The following is a 13,409-nucleotide window of genomic DNA, read 5'->3' as shown; positions in this document are numbered from 1 at the left end:
ACTCTCAACTACAGACCTACTGATTTTGGAAAAGAATCTGGTTTTGCCAGTGAGGGTCTTTCCCACATTCTTCACCTTTATCTTCTGATTCTTATGTTAAAATCTCTTGGGCCCCATAAAATGTCATTATTCATAATTCCCCAAATGTGAAAACAACCTAAATATCTATCAAAACTCATGAACTGATAAATGAAATATGGTATATGTATTTACATAATGAAATGCTATTAATTTGTAAAAAGAGTGGAGTACTGACAATGCTATTTCATGGGTGAACCTTTAAAACGTTATGGTAACTGAAAGAAGCCAGGTACAAAAGGCCACATGTTGCATTCTGTTTGTATGAAATATCTGGAAGAGGCAAATCCAAAGATAGGAAGTAGATTAATGGTTACCAGGATTTGCAGAGAGGGGAAAATAGGGAGTGACTGCTAATGGATTTTTTTTGAGGTGATGAAAATCTTCCAGAATTAGACAGTAATGATGGTTGCCTAGCTTTGTGAATATTCTAAAAACCACTGATTTGTATCTAATTCGAGTTACTCACTGGGCTGTTGGGAAGGCTGAGGGACACAGTGGAAGGGACTTGTTCAGCGTCACCGATTGTCATCTTATAGCTATCAAGTTATCCTTTAGCATTGTGTGTGTGTGTGTGTGTGTCTGTGTATATCTGTGCAATTGTGTGTGACACAGAGAAGTATCTTTCTTCAGATAACTACAAATGCTTTCAAGTGTCCCCATGCCAAGTAATGTTAATTTATTTTCTCTATTGATTAGTAAGAACTCTTTCTATATTAAGTCCATCAACCACTTATGTTTCATGAGTGTTGCAAATATGTTTTCTATTTTGGCATTTATCTTTGCCATGGTCTGAATGTGTCTGTGTCCCCCTACCCAGATTTATATGTTGAGATTCTAAACTCCAAGGTGATGGAGCTGAGACCTTTGAAAGGTGATCAGATCATGAGTGGAAGTCTATGAATTTCATTAGCACCCTTATAAAATAAGCTCCCAAGAGATCCCTCATTCTTTCCATCATGTGAGGACACAGCTAGAAGGAGCTATCTGTGAATCAGAAAGTGGGCCCTCACTGACATTGCATCTACCTTGATCTTGGACTTCCCAGCCTCCAGAGCTGTGAGGAATAAATTCCTGTTATATATGAGTTACTCAGTTGATGTCATTTTGCTATAGTAACCCAAGCAGACTAAGGCAGTATTAATTTTTTTTTGCTGTGTTTTAAGAAAAATTCTAGAACTTTATAATAGAAACTATATCTAAAAAGGAATCTAGCAGCTTTTCTTTTTGTTTACAGATATAATGTTGAAATTTCTTGTGATAATGTAAGCGTATTTTAAAAACCAATTTAATTTTATCATGTTGAGTAATTTATAATAATTGAGAGAGCATGCACATGCTGTTAGAGCCGTCACTGTGAAGCATTCTGGATGCCACAAAAGGGCACATCAGCTATAATCACGTGGACAGGTCTCATATATATGGAGAAGGGAGGATTGCACCCTGTTCCTCCTCCAAGTTGGCCACACATATGCTCCTTGTACATTATAGTGATTTTTTTAATGAATGAAATTTTCAAAATTTCATTAAGTGTAGTACATCTTTTTTTCCCTTTTTTATTCAGGCATCTGGTGCCGTGTTTAGAAAGCCTTTCCCTGAGTTATGTACCCACCTATATTTTCTTCCAAAACTTAAGTCCTTTTTGACATTTCAATTTTTAGTGGTTCATTTGAAATTTATTTTGGTATATTAGAGTTATGACATTTAATATTTTCAAACAGTTATCTTTAAATTATTTAAAATTTAATCAGCACTTTCATTTCTGGCTTGAAGAGACCTGATAAATTCTTATGTATACTTCGGTCTGTTCTGAGCTTTCAATTTTGTTTTCGTTCATTTGGCCTTATACCATCAATAAGCAATTTTAATTATTGTAAGTGAAAATGATAGCACCGCTTTGGACTGGTATGTGGCCAAGGAAATCACTCTGTGTAACTTGGCCTCAGGTAGGAAGAATTTCTGATGACCCAGACTGAAGTGGTCCATGTCCTTTCTCAGATACAGATCAATTGTCCCTGAGGATAACTCAGTCCATTGGAAACTGGGGAAATACTGGGAGCCTAGGTAGTCCTGAGGGTGGGGTTCAATGCCTTCCTCTCTTCTGCATGCCCCCCATAACTGACAGCTGGCAGCTGGCATTCTCAGACACCTGCTCTTTGAATCACTTTTTAGGGTGTTTTTTAAAAAATAATAATTATTTTTTTAAAATCTAGCATCCCTGTTAGCAGACAAAGGCAGTAGGCCAGGACAGTTGTGGCAACTCCTAATGAGTTTGGCCCATCCCAGGGGTACTTCGTTTTTCATAGGCACCTCCCAACTGCCAAAAAATGTATGTCTCTATCCTAAGAATAGAAAGTCAGTTCCCAGGTCTTTGTAAGAAAGAAAGAAAGAAAAGAAAACAAAACAAAACAGAAAGTCAGGTACTGTAGCAGTCAAAGAGGAATGATATTGGGGATGGGCTCCTTTTTAGTATCCTTCACTTCTCACTGTTGTGAAGGGGCTCTTAATTGAGGCATTTCTATTTATGTTGAAGGAGTGAGCCTCAGAGCATGGATGGAATGTCAACAAAGAGCAGCTGTATCTTGGCTGATCCCAAGCTCATTCAGGGTGACTCTCAAGGACTCTCTAATACTGGATGTAGAGCAGTGATCCCCAACCTTCTTGGCACCAGGGTTTTGTGGGAGACAGTTTTTCCACAGACCAGGGCAGGAGGATGATTTCTGGATGATTCAAAGGCATTACTTTTATTGTGTACTTTAGTTCTATTATTATTACATTATAATATATAATGAAATAATTACACAATTTACCATAATGTAGAAACAGGAGGAGCCCTGAGCTTGTTTTTCTGCAACTAGAGAGTCCCATCTGGGAGTGATGGGAGACAGTGACAGATCATCAGGCATTAGGTTCTCATATGGGGCACACAACCCAGATCCCTCACATGCGCAGTTCACAATAGGGTTCATGCTCCTATGAGAATCTAATGCCACCTCTGATCTGACAGGAGGCAGAGCTCAGGTGGTAATGCAAGCAGCGGGGAGTGGCTGTAAATACAGATGAAACTTTGTTTACTTGCCCTATGCTCACCTCCTGCTATGCGGCCTGGTTTCTAACAGGTCACGGACTGGGGAATCCCCTGAGGTAGAGGACCCTTTAGAGATATTCCCACATTCTCTTGCTCTCTCTTGCTCTCTTTTTTTTTTTGAGACAGAATCTTCAGAATCTTGCTCTGTCACCCAGGCTGGAGTGCAGTGGTGCGATCTTGGCTCATGGCAACCTCCACCTCCGAGGTTCAAGCAATTTTTGTGCCTCAGCCTCCTGAGTAGCTAGGACTACAGGTGTGTGCCACCATGTACAGCTAATTTTTTTTTGTGTGTATATATATATATATATATATATATATATAAATTTAGTAGAGTTGGGGTTTTGCCATGTTGCCCAGGCTGGTCTCGAACTCCTGAGCTCAAACAACTATCCACCTCTGCCTCCCAAACTGTTAGGATTACAGGTGTAAGCCACTACACCTGGTCCTCCTACACTCTCTTTTATAGATGGGGAAACTGAGGCCCAGAGAGGGCAAGATGTGTATGCTCTGTCTGTCGCTTTGATGATGACTATGTTAGGACAGAGGTCTACAGTCCTTGAGGTGATAAATGGCCTATAAGCTAAGTGCTCTCTGGATTATTTACTCTTCACAACAGTTCTTTAAGACTGGACTGTAACAGTTCTGTAAATATGGACTATTACTGTCCATATTTAATAGACAAGGAAATTGAAGTTTAGAAAGGCATAATTTACAGAGGTGGTAAGTAGTAGAGCTGGACTCAAATCCAGGTCTGTTTAAAGAGCCCCACACTGTGGAAGAATTCAGTCATCAGATGGAGATCTCTCTAACATCTCCATTCTGTGAATAATTGAGATTGGGATTCACATGAGTCTCCAACCCTGGGGGTCCCTCTCCCATGCCTCACCCAAGCGCACACAGGCCAGGCAGATCCAGTAGGCTTCAGGTGTTGGGGGCAGGATTATCATCAGCCAGTCTCTGTGGCTAAGGGCACAGGTGTCTGGGACAGTCTTCTTGGAGAGTTGAGTCATTTTTTCAAAGCTCCATTTGTCCTCTTCTCATTTAGCACTAACCTCCCGGAGGGTAGGGTAAGGCTCCCTGAGTCCGCCCTAGATAGGGTGATATTTGGAATATTAAATATTAGTCAGTGTGGACATTGGCTATGGGAGGCCACTGTTGCCAGATACCACCCTCAAGTGGCTAGATCTTGAGAGACCAGGATGCCTGGGCCTAGGGAGAGCTACTATTTCTCAACTGGCACAGAAATATTTACCGTTCACCGACATGACAGTCCCGGTGGGTTTCAAGGTAATGTCAGGCATGAGCCTAGGGAATAACCTCCTGAGAGAACCCAGCATGTAGAGAAACTAGCCCTGCCCAGGAGGACAGAGATTTCCCTGGGCATAAATCCCACTGCTGCATGTCTACTCAAAAGAAAAGAAAACATATAAAAAAGACACCTGCACTCTTGTGTTTATAGTAGCACTCTAGTCACAATAGCAAAGCGATGGACTCAGCCTAAGTGTCCATCAGTAGATGATTGGATAAAGACAGTGTGGTATACATACAACATGGGATATTGCTCAGCCATGGAAAAGAATGAAATCCTGTTTTGTGCAGCAACATGAATGGAGCTGAAGGCCATTATCCTATGGGAAATAACTTAGAAACAAAACCGAATACTGCCTGTTTTCACTTATAGTGGGAGTTAAACAGTGGGTACCCATGGGCATAGAGATGGAAATAATAGACACTGGGGAGGGGAGTGAAGTTTGCAAAATTACCTATTTGGTACTATGCTCACTGTTTGGGTGATGAGTACACTAGAAGCTCAAACCTCAGCATTGTGCCATCTAACAAACCTGCACATGCACCCCCGAGTCTAATTTTTTTTTTAAAGATTTCTCAAGGCATGATCCTGTAAGTAGAGAAGAGTGTCCTCCTTCAAGCCCATTAGGATTCTATTCCTGCCTTCAAACATACCTTTCTTCCAAGGCAGCTTATTTTTCAGTGGGACAAGTTTTGAAGGGAAACAATTTAATTTCCAATACATTTTAGTGAACACATACATGAAGTTACCTAGAACTTTCAAAACATTTCCATTCTAGTTGAGCCTTCTCCTCCTTAACAAACAGCACAAGTTTGCCGTCTTCCTTCCCTGAGGGTGGAGGGAAGGAGGGTTCCTTTCCCCCATTTTTCCTCCTCTCCCTCCTTTCTCCCATTTTTCCTCCTCTCCCTCTCATCTCTTTCCCCATCTCTCGCCTCTTTCCCCATTCCTCCTTTCTTTCTCTCCTACCTTCCGAACTTAAATTCTTTTATCCTTTCCAACTTTCTTCCTCCCGTTGTGTCTTTCTCTTGCTTTTCTTCTCTTTTTCCCATCTACCCTGGAGCAGCCCATAGAATTGCTACTTTGTTCTGACTGTTTCAGAATTTCTTATTACAACAATGAGAATTGGCAGGGACGGGATAGGCCTTCCCAACAACTTCTCCTATGACCAATAACAACAAACACAACGATATCTCTCCGCTGCCATTAATTTTTATTTTCTTGTCAACCATATGATATGATGTGGTTCAGGTCTAGGCCATCAGTTACAATTTTATGTGACTGTGGAAGTAATTTTTTTTTGAAACAGAGTCTCACTCTGTCTCCAGGCTGGAGTTCAGTGGCACGATCTCGGCTTACTGCAACCTCTGCCTCCCAGGTTCAAGCAATTCTCCTGCCTCAGCCACCTGAGTAGCTGGGACTACAGGAATGCCCTATCATGCCCAGCTAATTGTTTTGTTTATTAGTAGAGATGGGATTTCACTGTGTTGCCAGGTTGGTTTCGAACTCCTGAGCTCAGGCAATCCACTGGCCTCAGCCTCCTAAAGTGCTGGGATTACAGGTGTGAGCCACTGCACCGGCCGTAATTTTCGTTCTTGTTCTATAATATCTTTGCATGACCCAGGTAAGACCTCTGCTCACATCACTCAAGCACCTTTAGTTGTTTGCCACAGCCCACATCAGGTCCAAACTCCTTGCCTAGGCCTTCAGGGCTTCCCTTTTTTTTTTTTCTTTTAAGGGTGATAGAATTTACTGATTAACAGACTAGCAAGAATGAAAAACAGTGAAAATACCAAGTTTATGTACATATGAAGAAACATGCCCTATCACACAAACATGCCATTGATTGTGGGAATTGGTACTTTTTTTCTAGAAGGCAATCCAGAAATGGGTTGCCCGAATGTTTACATAGTACGTTTGATGGAGTAATTTCACTTCTGGCAATTTAATTGAAGAAAAGGATATAGATGCACAAAGATACTCATTTCAGCATTGCTTACAATAGCAGAAAAAGTTTTAAACCACTTAAAGGAGTAACAATAATGGATGTATTAAATACATTTTGGTTCAATACTCAGTGAAATACTTTATAAGCATAAAGATATTAAGGTATTAGGTAGAATATTGATATTGAAAGGTAATTTCTATAGCACATTGTTTCCACATTACATTATTTCTCCAGTGCATTGTTTCTACATCATATTATTCCCACAGCATAGCGCTTTCACAGCACAGTGTTGGAGGAGAAAAAGAGCAACTAACAAGTGTGATTCTGGGTTACAAATCATTATACACAGAATGACTCCATTTTTGTGAAAGCAGATGATCTGTAAAAATCAGTAGAAAAGAAAAAAAGACTAGAAATACATATGAAAATTACCAGTGGTTATCTTTGGGTAATATTCCATATTACATTTTTTAAAAATTTTTACCAGTATTTTCTAACCATTCTATAATGAAGAACTCTTAAATGATAAAGGGTTGGACCAGATGATTTGTAAAGTTCCTGTCGACTGGTTGATGTTTTGGGCATCTGTGGTTGATGCCCAAGTGACTTCAGACAATTCAGGATTACTTGGGACAACTGTGTGGCTTTTGGAGCCCAAGCCTCTGCTCACAGCTGCAGTCTTCTGCATTCCTTGCTGCCCCCTCCTCCACCTCCATTACTGCTCAAATGTCTTGCCTCTCAGCCTGGAAGCTTCTGCTGGGTAAGGCCCAGCTTGACCTTTGTCTGTTATCTGTACACTTAATCAAGAGCTGAGCAGCTCGCCCGAATCCAAGATGGCCGACCACTAACAGCTCAGGATTGTAGCTCCCAGTGAAAGCCCAGAGAACGAGACGACGTCACACTTTTAGACGAATTTTCGTCACTCCCCGATCAACCGATTCCCAGTGGAGGAGCCCCACGGGTTGCCAGCGCGACTCTTGTGGCTGCCGCAGCAGTTTTGCTGGCGTCTCGGCGCAGCAGCTCTTCATGCAGAGCCAATGGGACTGCTTCCCCTACTGACCGGAGTTTGGAGCTCCGGGAACTCAGAGCCGCTTGTTGTGGACTCAAGAGGGAAGCCAGACCAGATTCCCGGGCAGAAGAGCACCATCAGTCTTACCGCTGCTATTTAGGCTGCCACAGTGGGTTGCTCAGATCCCAGCACTGGGAATCAATAAGTCGGACGTTGACTCAGAAAACTAATTAGAAAGGCGGGTCATCTACAATGAAGGGAAAAAAACAGCCTAAGAAGGCCGAGTATACTCAAAATCAGAACCCATCAGCAACGGAACAAGCCCTGATGGAAAAGGACTCATCAGCAACCGAACAAGCCCTGATGGAAAAGGACTCATCAGTAACGGAACAAGCCCTGATGGAAAAGGACTGTGTTCCATTATCTGAAGTAGGCTTTAAAAGGTGGATGATAAGAAACTTCTGGGAGTTAAAGGAACTTGTTCTAACCCAATGTAAAGAAACTAAGAATTTGGAAAAAAGGTTTGATGAAATGTTGAAAAGAATAGACAATATAGAGAGGAATACAAATGAACTTATGGAGTTGAAAAATACAACACAAGAACTTAGTGAAATATGTACAAGCTTAAACAGCCGAATGGATCAAGCAGAAGAAAGGGTATCAGAGGTCGAAGATCAACTTAATGAAACAAAACAACAAGACAAGAATAGAGAAAAAAGGATAAAAAGGAATGAGCAAAGTCTCCAAGCAATATGGGACTATGTGAAAAGACCTAATATACGCTTGATTGGTGTACCTGAATGTGACGGAGAGAATGAATTCAAGCTGGAAAATACTCTCCAGGACATTATCCAGGAAAATTTTCCTAATTTAGCAAAGCAGGACACTATTCAACCCCAGGCAATACAGAGAACACCACAAAGATATTCCTCAAGAAGACCAAACCCAAGGCACATAATCGTTAGATTCACCAAGATCGAAACGAAGGAGAAAATATTAAGGGCAGCCAGAGAGAAAGATCAAGTTACCTATAAAGGTAAGCCTATTAGGCTTACAGCAGATCTCTCAACGGAAACCCTACAAGCTAGAAGAGAGTGGGGGCCAATATTCAATATACTTAATCAACAGAACTTTCAGCCCAGAATTTCATGTCCTGCCAATTTAAGCTTTACATTTGAAGGAAAAATAAAATATTTTAGGAACAAGCAAGTACTCAGAGATTTTATTACCACCAGGCCTGCTTTACAAGAACTTCTAAAAGAAGCACTATACATAGAAAGGAACAACCAGTATGACCCTTTCTAAAAATACACCAAAAAGTAAAGAGCATTAACATAAAGAAGAATTTTTATCAACGAAAGGACAAAATAGCCAGTTAATATCAAACGGCAGCAACCCTAAATTTAAATCGACCAAATCTCCCAATCAAAAGATACAGACAAAATCTAACGGTATATCCAAAGATATACATAGACTCAAAATAAAGGGTTGGAAAAAAAAAAACGTACCAACCAAATGGAGAGCAAAAATAAATAAATAAAAAGCAGGAGTTGCAATTTTCACATTTGACAAAATAGATTTCAAAGCTACAAGGATAAAAGGATTAATGTAATAATAAGAGATCTTAACACTCAGATACATAAGACCCATAATGAGATTTAGATTCAACCAGACAGAAAATTGATAACAATATCCGGGACTGGAACTAAGATCCAGAACAAATAAACTCAATAGGGCTCTCCATTTTAAACACACAAAATATACATTATCCACAAAATCTAACGACATATCTAAAGATATACAAAGACTCAAAACAAGGGGATGGAAAAAAACTCACCAACCAAATGGAGAGCAAAAATAAATAAATAAAAAGGAGGAGTTGCAATTCTCACACTTAATAAAATAGATTTCAAAGCTACAAGGATGCAAGGGTAAAAGGATTAATGTAACAATAAGAGATCTTAACACCCAGATACATAAGACACATAATGAGACTCAGATTCAACGAGACAAAAAATTGATAACGATATCCAGGACTTGAACTCAGAGCCAGAACAAATAAACACAATAGAGGTCTCCATTTTAAACACATAAAATATGCATTAACCACTTTAAACACTCAAAATAATTGATCGGCCATTATTGAAACCCATTTTAGGAATGAAGTAATATTCCTTTTTCCCTCTTTTTCTTTTTTTCCCCTTAAAAAAAAAAAAAGAGCTGAGCAAAGGAACAAGGCTCAGCATGGTGCCAGATGCCATGTGGGCACAAAGAGATAAAAAGTGCAATGCTAGCCCTAGAAACTTACTGGGACCCAGGACTCACACTTAGTGCCTGGTTGTAGAACACTATAGGGTCCAGCCCTATAAGGTTCTCAGAGGCTCTCCCAGCTGGTGTGGAGGCAAGAAACTGTAGAAAGAGAAGACACAGACACAGAGATAGAGAAAAGAGAGTTTGGGCTGGGGGGTCCACTGCCAACCAAAGCATGGAGACCTGCAGTGGCACAGAGTGCCTGGACACTCTGATTTTTACTGAGTACAAAGCAGTGGGCAGGGAAGGTAGGATGAGGTAATGGTGGTCAGTGATAGGGTCAGGTAAATCACCTGTCTTGAAGATAGGGGACCCAGGACTTTCAAGTAGCTGAGGCAAGGAGGAAACCTAATGCGTGAGCGCTCTTTGCATATTTGTTAGAAATGTCAAGGATATTAATTCTTCTGAGAAAAGGAGAAATCAGGTGCAGAAGTAGAGTGTGAGAGTAGACATGGAACGTGACCACTGAAGCACAGCATCACACAGAGATAGTTAAACCCCTGGATGTCTGTGGGCTTTCCTGACAGCCATCAGGACTTGCCACAAGAGCTTGGAGAAGCGGAGTTTTCTCCTAACTTCCCCAGGAAGGAGATGTCTCAGTCATTTTGGATATCTCCTTCCCTAGCTGGCTAAACAGTGGGTGCTTTCACAGCACTGGCACTGCTGCACAGCTGAGGCGCCCTCCAGCAGCCCTTATGTGGGTGTGACAGAGGGGTTAGAGCATCTTGACTTAGGATCACTTTGTTCACAATGTCACCTCAGTTACATGCTTCATAACCCGACAGTCAGTAGTAAAATTAAAGGTTATATTGAGTATAAATCTTTATGATTATAAGTACCTATAAGGTTATATATGATTATATAAAGGAATAACTATATGCCTACATTTCTAATTCTTTTCTAAATCAATATTTATATGGGAACAGGCTGAGGCTTCAGACCCTTGCCACGGCACTAGTGGGGTTCCGCCCTACAGAACACCAGCTAAGAAAAGCAGAGGAGAGAGAAAGCGGCACAGGCTGGGCTAGGAAGACAGAATGGGGAGGCACAGCTCAGCAAAGGTGAAAGCCCCCCCGGAGTCCTTCAGGATACATGCCTCAAACCTTTTCAAGGAGCTTTCACAATCCTTGCTCTACAGAATTTTTGTTCTTTGGCCCAAATGAATAAAAATTAAGTCTCCTAAATAGAATTCTTCCCTCTAATCTAACCCCAGATGATGCACTAAAGGCAATAAAAATCTTTTGCACTAAGTCAATGAATTACTGTTCGCCCGCTTTCCTTACTCCTCCCAAAGCGGGTGATAAAGGTGGGGAAGGCCAGGAAGGAGCTGGGGGAGGGGAGGAGGCTAGAGGGACAATCAGACATGACACATGCAAATAACGCTCACTGCCCACCCTCCACACGCACTGGATTCTCCTCCAGTCACCACCAGCCCCATTTGATGGAGAAAATGAGACTCGGAGAGTTAAAATGGCTTGCTCCAGAGTCACCCAGCCAGAGAGTGAGCAAGGCAACTCCATGCAGGAGGACCTTTCAAAATTAGACTGCTTCCTGCCTTTTTTCTCCTCAAAACTCAGTACTCTTCCCTACGGCCCTATACCCAGCCAAACTATTCCTGCATACTCTTCCTTCTTTCCATCATGTCTCTACTCATGTGATTGTTCCTGCCAAGACAGCCTTTTCCCATGACTTTTTGCTGAAATTCTTCTCATCCTTCAGGATGCGGTAAATACCTCCTCCTCTACCAAATCTTTCTAGATTGCATTTTCTAGAGGGATACTTATACCTATTTCCTTTGGCACTTCTTTTCCAGCACTTTGTGGCTATCATTTGCTTTAAAGAAAAACACTACACAGTAAGCTCCTTTTGTGATTGGCTTCTAAAATTTTGTATGTGCTAGAACATGCTAAAAAATGTTGGTTAATTAGAAACAAATCCTATTGCTCTGATAATAGTGATAATAAAGCTAACTTTTATTGAGTGCTTACAGGGTGTTGAGTCCTGTACTAAACAGTTTTTATTGATTGTCTCATTTAATCTCAACAACACTGTGAAAAACACATCATTAATATCTCCATTTTACCGACAAGAAAACTAAGGACGGTAAATAACTCACTCAAGGTTGCACGGTTATTTAGCAGCAGAGCCAGGATTTCACTGTAGAACCATCTGGCTGTCAAGCCTATGTTCTTAGTCATTTTACTATAATTTCTTTTCTCTGAATTTGTACTTTCTGGTGCCAGCCATAGATGGGATTTGAATCTCATGATCTTTGGACACTTTATCAGTTGGCCTTGGCCAAAGTTTCAAAGTCAGAAAACAATAAGTTTTACCTTTTCCAGCTGGGACCACTGATCCAGCACATCCTTTGCAAAATTAAAGTGCTGGGAAACTGCTTGGCCGAGGGACCTGAGGTCAGGAGGTCTGATGGTATGAGCAGGAAATTGTCGGTTTGGATAGCAGCAGGCTCCAAATCCAAGTCTGAAACACTGGGCCAAGGAGAAGAGTTGAAATCGGCCTAGCATGTGGGTCAGACAGGGAACCACCTAGGTAAATTGGTGGAAAAGACAGGGAGTAGTTGAGCAGCTCAGAGAGGTAACTAATTACTGAGGTTATAGTACTGAGAATGAATTCATAAGGCAAACAATTTCCTTATGAGTACAAGCAACAGTCAGACCATTGGAGATGAAACCCATGAGCACAGATACTTACCAATTTCAAGAGGAGTTTCTATTGGGGGGGCTTCAGATGTTGGGAGGATGGTAGAGCTGTTGCCTTCTGTCTTCTCTGAGAACTGCTTACCTCTTAAAATTTAGTTGCCAGCTCTGGGGAAGGAGGCATTTCCTTGGTCCTAGAACAAACTAAGTCGTGGCTCACTTTCATTGGCTCTCAAGCCTAACAGGCAATTTCTTTTTGCTTCTGGGAGATAAAATCTATGGGCTGTGAGTGAAGTTGAAGCAATAGGTGTGTGTTCCTTTCTAATACGATGTCAGGAGAAACAGGTCACAGACATTGTGCCAAGTGTGGTGAAAAGAAGATGATGGACACAGTTTAAATAAGATTTTGTTGCTTACAAAATCCTGCACTGCAGAAAGGGAAGAGGGGATTACTCATCAGCCAGATGAGGTAACCACACCTCTTTAACCCACTAAAACAAGAAGATAACAGGCTTTTTTTTTTTTTTTAAACTGGCTCTGTGGGATTGCCTCTCAAGGTAGTATAGGTGAAAGTTTGTAACAATCAAGTGGGGAGCCAGACCTCATGATCCTCAGCAGAGGAGGAGAGGGTCCACCTTGGAGCCTAAAGTTAGCAAAATTAAAATTTGAAAGGGAGTGTTTATAATATACATTTAAAAGGGGTCACAATATTTGTCTAATAAAATATTGAAGATTTATCATTTTAAGATTTTAATTTTATAACTATGTGAAGTATAACTTGGTTACTGGGGGTTGATGTTCTTCATCACAATTCACATCCATGTTTCCAGTTACTAGAGGCAGTAAAATAATGTCAGATTTGGATAATGAGTTGACTTATTCACATTCTAGAAACCTGAGATTTAGTGGTTTCAATTTGATGATACTAACCATTGTAACTACATCTTATATTAGAACTAAAATATTCTAATAGGTCATCTAGTCCAAGTCCTGCCTAAAACATCACGCTGCCT

At 40.9% G+C, this 13,409-nt stretch overlaps 1 protein-coding gene across 1 annotated transcript in view; it reads right to left on the bottom strand.

Moving 5' to 3' along the window:
- ACSM6 (acyl-CoA synthetase medium chain family member 6) overlaps positions 1-12,330 on the bottom strand; it is a 37,563-nt gene extending 25,233 nt beyond the window's left edge. The window contains 2 exon segments of the mRNA XM_003734495.6: positions 4,053-4,254; positions 12,073-12,330. Of these exon segments, the coding sequence (XP_003734543.1) occupies positions 4,053-4,254; positions 12,073-12,264 (394 nt within the window). The 5' untranslated portion in view covers positions 12,265-12,330.
- Between the last annotated feature and the right edge of the window lie 1,079 nt (positions 12,331-13,409).

This window comes from Callithrix jacchus, chromosome 12 (genome assembly GCF_049354715.1).
Source record: "Callithrix jacchus isolate 240 chromosome 12, calJac240_pri, whole genome shotgun sequence".
Lineage (NCBI taxonomy): Eukaryota > Metazoa > Chordata > Mammalia > Primates > Cebidae > Callithrix > Callithrix jacchus.
This window is presented reverse-complemented; position numbering and strand designations above follow the sequence as displayed.